Raw genomic sequence first — 13,865 nt, forward strand, 5'->3', positions numbered from 1 at the left:
TATTTGCAGTGATGGGCGCTGGGTGTTTATGCAATGATTGGTGTTGGGGGTAAATGTATTAACGTGTTTTATATTTTGCTGTTGGGGGCAGATGTTTTTTATTCTTTCTGTTGGAGGCAAATGTGTTTTATTTTTTCCAGTCTGCGGCCAATGTGTTTGTATTTTACTACAGGGGCCATTGTGGTTTGTCCTTTTTTTCCTGTTGGGGTACATTGTGTTTGTTTTCCTGTGAAGGACAAAGGGTGGAATTCAGTTGTTTTCTTGCGCCCAGTGACGGGAGATCAGGGTTCGATCTTGTTTGTTTTTACCTTGCTTATTGCACCCAAGCTGCCCGTCTGTAGCCGTGTCAAGTGGCTAAACCTGACCAAAGTATTGGACGCAACGTGAAAAGTCCCATTTGTGTGCAATGTTTTTCATCTGTGCATGCACTTGAGATGCACTACGCATGCGTCCCGAGAGTGTTCAAACAGAGTCATAGTAGAGATTCAGTCGCATGCACGAAGAAGTATATTAGAAATGTGTTTGGTGTACCTGGGCGGTTACAGGGGTTGGCTCATCAAATGCAGATGTAACATAATATGGGTGTGTTATGACCTATATAATATGGGTGTGTTACTTATGACGTGACATAGGCATGTTGCTTATAGTCGTTGAGCACAGAGATAATGAATTGCTCACATTGGAGGCCATGATCTGCATGTAGCATAGGGCTGGCGCAAGTTTCAGCTGTTTTCATTGAAAAAGTGCTGCTATACAGGAATGACGCAGTAACATACATCAACATTGGGCTAGTGAAAGTGTCAATGGTAAGACCGATGGTGGGGTCTAAACACGCAGAAAGCATGACTGCAGCGTCTAGACATTGACAAGGGGCGACTCAGTCCTTGCATATTTGGATGTACACCAGGGAAATGCATTGTAGCTGCATTAGCATAACATCACAGCCACAACTGCAGCAAAAGATGCAAAGATAGCAGCAACTGCGTCCAACTCAGAATCAGGTCCTCTGACAAGGGAGTATCCCGTCCCTTAACAAGCCACACCCCTTTAACAGGCCCCACCTTTATTAGAGGCGCTACCAAAAATTTCCCGGACTGGTTTTCCATCTCAATCCGCCCCTGCACATCAGTGCTGCAGCCGTGCAAAAATCACCGCCAAAATGGGCGCCATGCATGCGCAGTAGTGATTAGTCTCCGTAACATGGCGGGCACCATGTTTCCGGAGACCTGTGCATGTGCAGTAGACTCCCGCACAATGCCATAGCCTGCTGCACCATAGAGAGGAGGAGGCCCACTCGGAGTCTGCACATGGGCCCCATCTTTTGATAAAATGCTCCTGATCATATCCATGTATCTGTGCAGGGTTAACCAAAAAATTGCTTAAAAAAATAGAATAGAGCATCATACTCTTCAGTAGTGCCGGAAAGTGAGCGCTGAGCATAGTGCCCTCTGAGAGCTTGGCTTGGAAGGTAAATTGAAGAGCCCATATTTGTGTACAACAGTCAAGTATAGTAATTCTGTACATTGAACAATGTATCTGTATGGGGTTATGTGCAAGTTCTATATATTTTTTTCCTCTCCAGGAAACAATGAGCAAAACCATGGTGAAGAGTACACAGAAGTGGATGATCCCACCCCACATCCCCATGAAGGTACTTATTGATTGTGCTTTGTATTCTGTTCACACTGATTTCAACCTCTCATTTAGAAGTCATTTCATTGTTATTAATTATTATTAATATTACCAGTTATTTATATAGGGGGTCATTCCGAGTTGTTCGCTCGTTATTTTTTTCTCGCAACGGAGCGATTAGTCGCTAATGCGCATGCGCAATGCCCGCAGTGCGACTGCGCCAAGTAAATTTGTTATGCACTTAGGTATTTTACTCACGGCATTACGAGGTTTTTTCTTCGTTCTGGTGATCGTAATGTGATTGACAGGAAGTGAGTGTTTCTGGGCGGAAACTGGCCGTTTTATGGGTGTGTACGAAAAAACGCTACCGTTTCTGGGAAAAACGCGGGAGTGGCTGGAGAAACGGAGGAGTGTCTGGGCGAACGCTGGGTGTGTTTGTGACGTCAAACCAGGAACGACAAGCACTGAACTGATCGCAGATGCCGAGTAAGTGTGGAGCTACTCAGAAACTGCTAAGAAGTGTCTATTCGCAATTTTGCTAATCTTTCGTTCGCAATTTTGATAAGCTAAGATTCACTCCCAGTCGGCGGCGGCTTAGCGTGTGCAAAGCTGCTAAAAGCAGCTTGCGAGCGAACAATTTGGAATGACCCCCACAGTGCACACATATTCCGCAGCGCTTTACAGAGAATATTTGGTCATCAGTCCTCGCCCCAGTGGAGCTTTCACTCTATATTCCCTAGCACATGCATTCATGTAAGAGTTAATTTTGTCGGGTGCCAATTAACCTACCTGTATATTTTTGGATTGTGGGAGGAAACCAGAGTACACGGAGGAAACCCATACAAGTACGGGGAGAATATACAAACTCCACACAGTTAGGGCCATGGTGGGAATTGAATCCATGACCTCAGTGCTGTGAGGCAGTAATGCTAACCATTACACCATCCGTACTGCCCAAGATGTTTTGGTATCCATTATACAGTAGCTATTGCCATTATCTTGTGACCGCAGCATTTAATCCACCTGCCTGTGCCCATCCCAACATTGCCGTAGTGCCTACATAGACTATTGCTGCCAAAAAACATACAGTACATCATCTGTATAAGCCCCATGTTACTGCTGCTGGGAAACTGTCATATTCTTACCTCCCCTGTTGCCGCTTGCTGGATTAATAATCTGTTACTAGACCTCTGTTTTTCCTTCCGTGAACTCCAGCAGCCAGTTAGCATTCACTGGGGGGGAATTCAAATGTTTGAAAAAAGTCGGTTGGGTGTCTGTTTTTTCCTGTCTATTAGATTGAATATCCAATAGCGGGGCCCAGGTAATTTTGGTCGATCCAATTGTGTAATTATAATCACAGTACAGTAATTTGGGGCTTGGTTTAGTGGGATGGGATATACTGTATATGACATCTGGAAGTAAAACACACTGATAAACTGTGCTGTGGAATACCCATATGACTACACAGTGCAGCTTGAAATTTTGCACGTTTCTCAGGGAGAATTTGGCCTGAAGGGTTCCACATGGAAGTCCCCTATTGTTTTGTTTCACTTGAAATTCCCATTATCATTTTTATTCAGCTTGGAACTCATTCATTTTTAGTGGGAGAGGAAGTTCAGGCCTGTCGCAGAAAGTTTTACTGGACCGTCGCAGCCTTAGCCTAATTGTCCATTGTAACATGCCCCACTTCTTCCATGTTCCATATACAGAATGTATCTGCTAGGCTAAAGCCTGCAATGCTCATATATGGGTAAATGCTGAACTATTATTCATATAACGGTGGACGTCTCCGCCTACTTCCTTCCTTCCCACCTTACTACAATATGAGACGTCACAGACTATAATAAGGGAGTCTTCTAAAATTTCTGTTTGAGTTGATATTCACATGAAACACGACTGTAATCCTGGCAATGATCGGGAACACAGCGTAATAGTTAACAGCCAAGTTTAGAGATACAGTCGTATTGACATTACAAAGTATAATTTATTCCACCTGCCTGCCTTCAAAACAGATGAAGAGAGTTAGTGGTTATTTATGGAACAGTTAAAACACTTCATTGTTTGAAAAGCTCCCGTTCTTCCTGATGGATGAACAGGAAAACTGTTTGGCTCAGATAAGGGCACTATCATGCAAGTCTGGCTGTAGAATACACTGTTCAGATTTCATGTTCCTAGATCCCAGGTCTGATAGATTACAGAACCGGGGGTGGACAATAAACAAACATGAGCTATTCCAAACAAGAACATTCATTGGAAACTATTACATTATGTTTGAGGCTGAAAACCTCTAGTAATAATGTTTACATTATTTTACACCATGGGGGACATGTATAAAAGTGTGGAAAGTAGTAAAATGGTTTTAAAATTACATATAAAGTATAAAAAATAATTTATCGCTGTCACTATTCTGGCACTTTTCAAGTCTTAAGTCTTCTTGGAATGATGTGTGGAATCAGAATGAGCATCATTCACGCTTTACTACTATAAAGCCCCTTTCACATCTCCAATGTTGCCATAGCAGCGGAGGCGGAGCTGGGAGGTGAGCTCATTTCTGTGCCACCTCTCCCTATGTAGTGAATGGGTCCCGGGTCACATCGACCCGGTATTCAACCTTGGAATAATTTTTCTTATAACCCGGGTTGAATAACCGGGTCAGATGACCCGGGAATTCTCCATGGCCCCTTTCACATCGCACACCGACCCCCGTCAACCCAGCAATTTGCGATGTGTAAGGGGTATAAGTTGTGCCCAGCATTTTCCTGTTTTTTTTTTCTGTCTCACTTTCTCTCTCTCTCCCTATCACTGGGGCAGATGTATTAAGCCTGGAGAAGTGATAAATCAGTGATAAGTGCAAGGTAATAACACACCAGCCAATCAGCTCCAGTATGTAAATTGACAGTTAGAAGCTGATTGGCTAGTGCGTTATCACCTTGCACTTATCACTGCTTTATCACTTCTCCAGGCTTAATACATCTGCCCCTCTCTCTCTTTCTCTCACTCTCTCTCTCTTATATCCCCCATCCTGAGTTTTCTCTTGTATTAGTTACTGCTCTATTCCATCTATCCTGATACCCAAACAAACGCTCTCCCTCTTTCTGTCTGCATCTCTCACGGTTTCTGTCTGCCTCTCTTTCTGGGCTTAATCCAATTTACTTGCTAGCACACAGGAGGGGGGCAGGTTGCCGTTGCGATGGCGTGTAAATGCTGGCAATGACAGCAGAACTCTCCCCCCTTGCATCTCTATTTTGATGGAATGAGGTGATGATAATGGTGAGAAAAAATGAGCTGGAGGGAGGCAGGAGTGCTGGAATGAAGTAGAGGGAGTGGATAGAGACTATGAAGCGGAGGGAAGGGGTGCAGTCAGGATTCCGACAGTCAGAATACCGTCAGCGGGATCCTGATGGTCAGAATCCCAGTGGAACCCGCCTGTAAGTACTGGGAAGGGTTAGAGGTGTTAGGTTTAGACACTAGGGGAGGGTTAGCTTGTGGGTGGTGGGGGAGCTTAGGGCTAGGCTGCGCGGGGGGGTTCAGGGTTAGGCTGCAGGTGGGTCCGATTTAGACTATGGGAGGAGTGGATTAGGATTTAGGATTTAAATACTCTACCAGGATCTGCTGGGATTTTGACTGTCTGGATACCGCTGTCAGCATCCTGATTGTCGTTACCCTCTCTATCGTCATGTTGTACCCAACCCGGAGGGACAAGAGTGAGGGAATGGGGTCCTGGATGCAATATAACAAAGAAAAGGCCTAGTGCATAACTCTGCTCCATAGCTACACGGTATGCAGTCAGGAGGTCGACAATGTCACCAGTAACTATGTCACCCTTACTTTTATTGAATGAAGACTAATGTCCTGTCTTATATTCTTTATTTACATTTCATAGTATTATGACACCTGTTCTAAATATAATTTTCACCCAGGTCACCATTAAATCATTTTTTCCAACTTCTTTTAGGTGGTCTCTAGAAATGTAACCCTATTAAGTGTACTTGTATAAACATGATGCTTCTCTTGTTCCAACTCACTTCCCTTCCCTACCCACTCTTTCCTCTTGTATCCTTGTTCTTATTTATCTTGTGGGGGGGGTTTTTGTTTTGTTTTTTCTTTTTCTTTTCTTGTTATCGTAAATGGCTCTGGACTTCACGTTGTCTAATGTACTTATATAAGGATTAATGATTATTTTGTAACTTTACTATTCGTGGACCCTTATTTTACATTATTGTACTTTAAGGGGGGTATGCAATTAGCTCAGTTTTTTTCGCCTAGCTCTTCGCTATTTTCTATCTTTAGGGTGAATGGGGATTTGCCCTATGCAGTAGCAGGGCTGGAGTTTCGCCTAGGTGAAAAATGCGGCAAGGGTGGAAAACACATGGATTGGCGAATCCACGTGTTTTCCATCGAAAATGCGGGCCATTTTCGCCGTTTTTGAGGCATTTTTCGCCAATAGCTTTTCACTTACCTTACAAAAAAAAAAGGCGAAAATGCCTTCAAAACGGCCCTATTTCAATACACAGTGGGGCGAATTCATTAGCTCCAAAATGATCGGAGCTAATTGCATACCCCCCTTAACTGCTATTTCTGCTAATGTGCGAATTCTATTTGACCTTATTGTTATGTAAAACTTTAATAAAGGTATTTATAAAAAAAATATATAATAATAATAATCTCAAACATTAATTTATGTAACTCTTTTTTTTTTCTTTTACAGATGCTGTTGAGACCAACATCAATGTGAGCATATATGTAACAGATTCTAATATATAGAGTAAAAGAAAACATACTGAGCCTTATTGACTTAGCACAAAATGCCCAAGGAGCATCTTAAACCCTTTTTGGTGGTGTTGTGTGCCCTGAGCAGGTGCGCCCAAATTACCACCAAAGAGCATGGGTATGTTGACTTGAGTTTTTAACCACTTAACTGACAATTTATTTAGCCAAAAACCACTCCGAAATTGTCGGGGGGGTTTTATGAGTGAATTAGGTGAAGAACATGAATTTGACCCTATCCCAAATGATTTTAGTTAAAAAAATAAAAAATAAAGAAAATAAATAAATAAATAAAAATAAATATATATATATATATATATATATATATATATATTTTTTTTATAATATTTTTCCAAATATTGAAACATCGATCGGGAACATCGTGACCATCGGAACATCAGAGCTTTCATTTTGAAAGCCGGGACAGCCTCCAGGTATACAGGAAGGGGTTTGGGGGTGGCTTGGGAGGGTTAATTTACACTCCCCAGCTATTGTCTTCAGCCGCTGGAGGGGGGATCCTGCCGTGCTGACCGATCAGCAGTGATCGGCAGCACGGCAATCAGTACGGGAGAGCGCAGAGAGGCAGAGTGACCTTCCGGTCCCTCTGACAGCAGCAGCGGAGGGAAGTTTCCCTTCCCTGCCGCTGCTAATACTCTCTATCCGACTGGTCGCATCCTGTGCAACCAGGTCAGATAGAGCACTTGCAGGCATGGTCACATCTGATGCGACCATGCCAGGCAAGTGGTTAAGGGTGTTCATTGCTGTTCATAGGGTTATTTGTCCTATACTAGGGATCATGGACATCGGAAGCCTATGGTTAGCAACCATTGAAGTTCTCGATTCGATTGAAGTACTTTTCCCATCAAATTGCAGCTTTCCGATGCCCACCCAAATGCTATCTACTTCTGTGCAGCTGCGGACATGCACGGATACATGAAATTTTGAGCCAGCTCTAAGAAGAAAGGTCTATTCTCTTCCTATATTATAGGGTGCATTTGCACCTTCGAGTTGCACTGTGGCAAGGAAACCCATTCTCTAGATGTACTTTGACCATTGCGATGAAAGACATTCAAATGCACAAGAGTACCACCTAAAACATAGAAATCTTGCTGTTGCCTTACGTTCATGATTCATCTAAGACATGCTAAACAGGGAGCATAGACTCCATAGTGACATTTCCTGTTTTCACCAAACACATTTGTGCAGCTGATCCACAGACCTACAAATTTAGATGTATCTCCTCTTAAGGAGAAGGTTTCAAGCAATGGGAAGTGGACATGAATCTTGAAGAGTGCTTGACAAACAAATAACTGCATTTACATGGAGCAAGAAGCATTGTGGGCCCACATGTTTTTTTGAGATTCAATAATGACCTTTAGTGACTGAAGATGTGGGGTAGACTTTCATTAAAATTTGGCAGAGTGCAGTTGTCTTTTATATTTTTATTTTCATTTATTTTCAGGGTTATTTATTTTCATGTAAATTTAGTACCCCTATAAATTGTGACCCCTTGGAACATACTCTTTAATTTATATAAGGAGAGAGAATGCAAGGTTCAGAGCTTTATCTGACACATAAACAATATGAAATTAGTAATTCTTGGCCAAGATGGCTTGTCATTGTTAAGACATTTCCTTAAATATGTTTTCAAAGGCCACGTCTTCAACTATCCGAGAAACCTGTCCATTAAATGCAGGAAGGAAATCACTCCCATTTCCTTACTTGGTAACTCATTTTAAGTTTATAGAGAGCTCATTGCAGAGTTACAGTTTGTATTTTTTCACTGCCATTCTCTTGGAATATGTTTACTTTACACTAGGAATTAAATTAGGAATGTGTTTATTTGCGTTTGGTAGCATTGATATATTGCTGTATTGTTTGGGCATCCCAGCTGGGCTAGTAAGGGAGAAATACTTTTCCAGACGTGACTGGAATAAAGTTGGCTGAAGTATAGTTATGGCGACTTTGCTCAGAAATACATCTGTCTGAGTTGGTTAGTTACCAATCTACAATTGTTTCCAATAAAATGTCAAAATAAAAATCCAAGTGCATTTCTTTTCTAAAAGGATTGTTTAATAGATCAAAACAGAAAGTGGTAATGACCTACAATAAAATATATTTTATATATATATATTGCATAAGTGGGTTGGCACACGCAATGAACTTTTTCATAACTGCCTGGGGTGCACACCTAATGTTCCTCTTGCTGAAGGCATCCAATACAGCATCTGTATATAATGAGGGGCACTCACCAGGAACATCTTATTGCAGGCAAATAAAGTAGTTTATTACTCACAAGTCACCATAATGTGTCAGTGTTTTGGTCATCAAATGCGCCCTTTCTCAAGACATATCCAAAGACAGGAGTGGGAAGACATACATCACCTTGAGCTGAGCCTCCATATATACCTCACATGCCTTAATTGATGACCCCTCCCCAAGCAACCTAATTAAAAACAGGAAGTAGAGTCAAACACTGTACACCTGACATATAGCCTGGTGTACATTGTTTGAGTCTACTTCCTGTTTTTGATAAATCGAGTGGAAAATCCTGAGATGATGTCATAAACAGTGCAAAAAACACAAACAAAATATTGCCACAAAGCGCCTAGGAAAACAGTACCCAATGGTTGTATAATTTAATAGTTGCTCTGCCACATGCGCTGCCACAGAACACTGTGTGTGTGTTCAAGGACGAGAAATGGGATAAGAAAAAGAGAGTGGCTGCGCAATGTGTAAGAGCATATATATGCTAATTAGGAGCTGACATGTAAGAATGTAGAAATGTTTTATTATATAGATAGCATTGATTAAGCACGTAAAAACAATATTATAGTGCAATATAGTAAAATATAAAACAGAAACACCTTGAACTTAAAATTGTATGATGTCCTCCGGTTTTAATGAGGAAGCAGATCAAATTGAATGTCCATATGCGGATCCACAATCAGGTAAGCAGCTGAACAACAGATGTTAATAAACGGAGGCCGTAATAGGAAGTCTGAGTGTGGCAACAAACAAAACTGCTGTATGAATAAATACCTCTCCGTGGGCTGGTCCCGACCGAGCGTCCTCGGTCGTATGTTCCTGCAGTGCCCAACGCTGAATAATGCAGCAGAAGGAGAGAGTGTGTTTATCCCTTAATGGATGGAAGCAGTTGATCAGCAGCGTGTTGACGGAGGTCACCGGCGGCAGTTAGCAAAGCCGTGACCGGAGCCGAGGTCTCTCTGTAATTCACCCAGAGGATGGAAATCACCGGCAGTAGGTGGATAAGCCGGGACGGGAATCCGAGTGTGACAAACTCAGCAAGCAGATGGAAATTACCGGCGGTGGAGGAGGAAGTCGGGGCAAAGGCCGAGTTGTCACAGGCTATGGACAGCAGCTTGCTACCTGTGTGATAAGATGAAGTCAAGGTGTGCAAGTAGGCGGGGTACTGACGCGTTTCGTCACAGATCATGTGACCCCGCCTACTTGCACACCTTGACTTCATCTTATCACAGAGGTAGCAAGCTGCTGTCCATAGCCTGTGACAACTCGGCCTTCGCCCCGACTTCCTCCTCCACCGCCGGTAATTTCCATCTGCTTGCTGAGTTTGTCACACTCGGATTCCCGTCCCGGCTTATCCACCTACTGCCGGTGATTTCCATCCTCTGGGTGAATTACAGAGAGACCTCGGCTCCGGTCACGGCTTTGCTAACTGCCGCCGGTGACCTCCGTCAGCACGCTGCTGATCAACTGCTTCCATCCATTAAGGGATAAACACACTCTCTCCTTCTGCTGCATTATTCAGCGTTGGGCACTGCAGGAACATACGACCGAGGACGCTCGGTCGGGACCAGCCCACGGAGAGGTATTTATTCATACAGCAGTTTTGTTTGTTGCCACACTCAGACTTCCTATTACGGCCTCCGTTTATTAACATCTGTTGTTCAGCTGCTTACCTGATTGTGGATCCGCATATGGACATTCAATTTGATCTGCTTCCTCATTAAAACCGGAGGACATCATACAATTTTAAGTTCAAGGTGTTTCTGTTTTATATTTTACTATATTGCACTATAATATTGTTTTTATGTGCTTAATCAATGCTATCTATATAATAAAACATTTCTACATTCTTACATGTCAGCTCCTAATTAGCATATATATGCTCTTACACATTGCGCAGCCACTCTCTTTTTCTTATCCCATAAACAGTGCAAAGTCTTGGTCCAAGTGGTTCTTGCCTGCCAATATCACATCATCATAGTCCCGCAGCCAATAGTCCCGCACCCTGCTTTACATTGTCGTAATCTGGGCATCGTATAGCGGTCGTACCTCCACGCCCCCACACCACTCACCTATACCGATGCCCCTACTCCTGTTGAGCCGACCTGGCTGCCTCCTCCTGGAGGGGGCAGCCAGAAAGTTGGCAAGTATGCCCATAGGTTCTCAAACTCGGTCCTCAGGACCCCAAACATTTCATGTTTTCCAGATCTCCTCATAGAATCATAAGTGAAATAATTAGCTCCCACTGTGTATCTTTTAAAATGTGTCGGTGAGTAATTTATACACCTGTGTGCCTCCTGTTGACCTGGAAAACGTGAGCTGTTTGGGGTCCTGAGGACCGAGTTTGAAAACCCACTATCCATTCACTAATACCTAAAATGGCAGACTAGATGGACCAAGTGGCCAAATTCTATGTTTTTATGTTTCTATAATAAGGCTTGCAATAATATCCCTTTAATCCAGGACACCTGTGATTTTCACAGTTTCTTTGGCTGGATAAATTCAAGCCTGCATTCACCTGGTTTTAATCAGCAACATAACCTGTATAAAGCATAGGTGTCCCAGATTATAGGGATATTATGACAAGCCTATACATTAGGTAGAACATGAAATATACAATACATAAAAAAGGTTTTGGCCAAGAGAGGGCCCAAGAGTCCTACTGCATGCTATTTACCTTAAACTAGTACTCCCATAAACTGCAGCTGACTAGCATACCTGGATCCTGACAGATATTGGTAACAAAGTGGAGAGCAGTACCAAAGTCAGAAAAGGAACTGTGGATTTGGGTAAGGTAAGATGAGTGCAACATTTGCACCAAATACATAATAAATGATGAGCAGTTCCATTATTTCATAGTACATAGTGACATCATAGCTTCATAAGAGGAGGGACATTCTCTGATAAGAAGAAGCAAGCTGACTCAGCACTCTCTCTGCCAAAATGTCCACTTATGGGGAGAGGTATCAAACCATTAATAGAGATAAAGTGGAGAAGTTGCCCATAGCAATGAATGAGCGTCTGTTATTTTATAAACTCTGCCTGATAAATTATAGCTTAGAAGCTGACTGATTGCTGTGATCAACATATTCACTTTATCTTACTCAAAGGTTTGATGCATCTCCCATTTCGTGTTACATCCACTATACCATAGCATTAGATCTATTGTTGCAGGCAATAGGGACGACCTATTTATTCTTTTGCCACTGGCGTCACTAAGGGGTGAGGACGGCATCTGGTTGTCACCCTTCCAGGGAATGACACCAAAATGCTGTCTCTTCCTCAGTGACAGGAAGCTGGGTGCTGCAGTGTGACATTATAATCACTGTCATGCTGGGCACGCCCCTGTAGTGATGACAGTGGGATGTCCTGGGAAGCCACTCCCCTTATTTCCACGCCCCTATCCCAATGCCATGACCCTTTGATTAACACATGTAAATTAAAATTCTAAATAAAACAACATTTTAAAAATAATACTTTTTGGGACACAGTAAAATTCCCACAGGTAGCATGTAATGCCACTACTGTGGCCCCATTAAAATTTGCAAGAAACCAACAAAGACCCCTGTCCAGTATATAGAGGCGTGTGTATGTATATAACACAAAAAAGTACATACTTACATTTCTAGTGAACCACTATAACTATTTACTTTTCCTTGCAGAGAATAGAAGAGGCGCCCGAGTCTAACAATCACACTTAATGGCTGATATGCTGAGGAGAAACACTAGACAAGGGGATGCAGCAGGTGTTGTTCAATTCTTTCATGGGACTTATTTATAAAAAATAAAGCTGTACTCTTTGTAAACTAGTGCCTCAGCCTGGTGAACACTGACGTGCCTGGCGCCAATCCTGTAACTGGCCAACAACATGAGCATGGGAGTTACAATAGGAAACTACAAGTTGCAAGAAGTCTCATGCCTTTTCAACAGAAATCATCTGCCAAGTCTTCAACACAATGTAATGACAGCATTGAACACCAGTTTGTGTGATATGTGTGTCATTTAGAGATATGTCTAATGGTGGACCCTCAATGACATTCCCTTCTGACGTTAAGTGACGTTGCATCAGGTCAACACTTGGAACACGTATATCGCATCCTTGTTAGTACAGATTTTAGCAGACTACGTTTGTTCTCACAGCAGTCAGCAACCATCTGGTTATCTTGATGGTTCCATGTGGATGAAAACCATGACAAAATGGATCCATATATTGAAAAATAGTATTATGTCCTTATAAATCCATACAAAGACTGACCGTGATGGGGATCATTGCATCATAGAGGCTAAACATATGGAAGACGTGTTTCTGGTGCTGCCATTTGCTTTTCTTTCTTAGACTGCACTAGAGACATTACAGCTTGACTCTTGTTGCTGTGGTTACATGAAACGCCTTTTGTCATGTGCATGTTCAATAAAATGTCTGACTTCTCTACTGCTCTTCCTTTACGTATTTACAGCTAGTGAACACTAGAACTTCTGCATTGCTTTATTTGTACTGACTGTCTTATTTTAAACAAATATTTGTAAATAAAGATTTTATACCAACTAATCAATTTCATGTCCTTCCTAAATTACTATTGTAAGTTTGAGCATTTGGTCTTTTAATAAGTCTCCCATTTAGAAATGTATTTCCCATTTTGGGGGGTATCCTATCAGCAGCAGCAACTTACAACTGATAATAGGTCCGCCTCAGACACCCGAAGCAAAATCTGCGATAAGTGGCTGCCTGAGCCATGATAGCACATGGGATCGGGGACTTATCCCCGATCCCATGTGTTTTCGCGCAATCGCAGGCCCATTTTCGGCCGATGAAAATAGACCCTATTTGGATACAGCGATAATGATCATCAGTCATTAATCGTGATATCCGTCAGTTTTTGCCCGCCGAAAACGGATTGTGATTAATAGGATACCTACCTTTGTGTTCTGTAACCTCTTACCCATCATATTGTACTAATATTTTTGACCCGTCATTCACTGGACTAGTGCAACTGCCAAATAGCATCATCCCACCTGTATCTCACCAGCCCTATCCCTCAATGTTCTCTCCAGCCTTGATCACTCCCTATGTCTTCAGTCTAATGCTCCCACCTGTATTTTTCCAACCTCTTGCCCACTATTTGTCTCCATCCTCTCTATCATCTCTGGCCCCCCTATTTTTTTCTGATCTCTGCCCACCCTCCTTCCACTGGACAGAA

At 42.5% G+C, this 13,865-nt stretch overlaps 1 protein-coding gene across 5 annotated transcripts in view; it reads left to right on the forward strand.

Annotated features, from left to right (window-relative positions):
• The window catches only part of PECAM1 (platelet and endothelial cell adhesion molecule 1), a 121,344-nt gene extending 108,128 nt beyond the window's left edge, over positions 1-13,216 (forward strand). For 4 of the 5 annotated variants that reach the window (XM_063960791.1, XM_063960788.1, XM_063960789.1 and 1 more), the window contains 3 exons: positions 1,583-1,651; positions 6,341-6,363; positions 8,053-8,361. In XM_063960791.1, the coding sequence (XP_063816861.1) occupies positions 1,583-1,651; positions 6,341-6,363; positions 8,053-8,346 (386 nt within the window). In that variant the 3' untranslated portion in view covers positions 8,347-8,361. Of the gene's footprint in view, positions 1-1,582; positions 1,652-6,340; positions 6,364-8,052; positions 8,362-12,329 lie in introns of those variants that run through there. The other variant, XM_063960792.1, reaches the window with a different exon arrangement.
• Positions 13,217-13,865: the final 649 nt, after the last annotated feature.

Source organism: Pseudophryne corroboree, chromosome 3 (genome assembly GCF_028390025.1).
Source record: "Pseudophryne corroboree isolate aPseCor3 chromosome 3, aPseCor3.hap2, whole genome shotgun sequence".
Classification (NCBI taxonomy): domain Eukaryota; kingdom Metazoa; phylum Chordata; class Amphibia; order Anura; family Myobatrachidae; genus Pseudophryne; species Pseudophryne corroboree.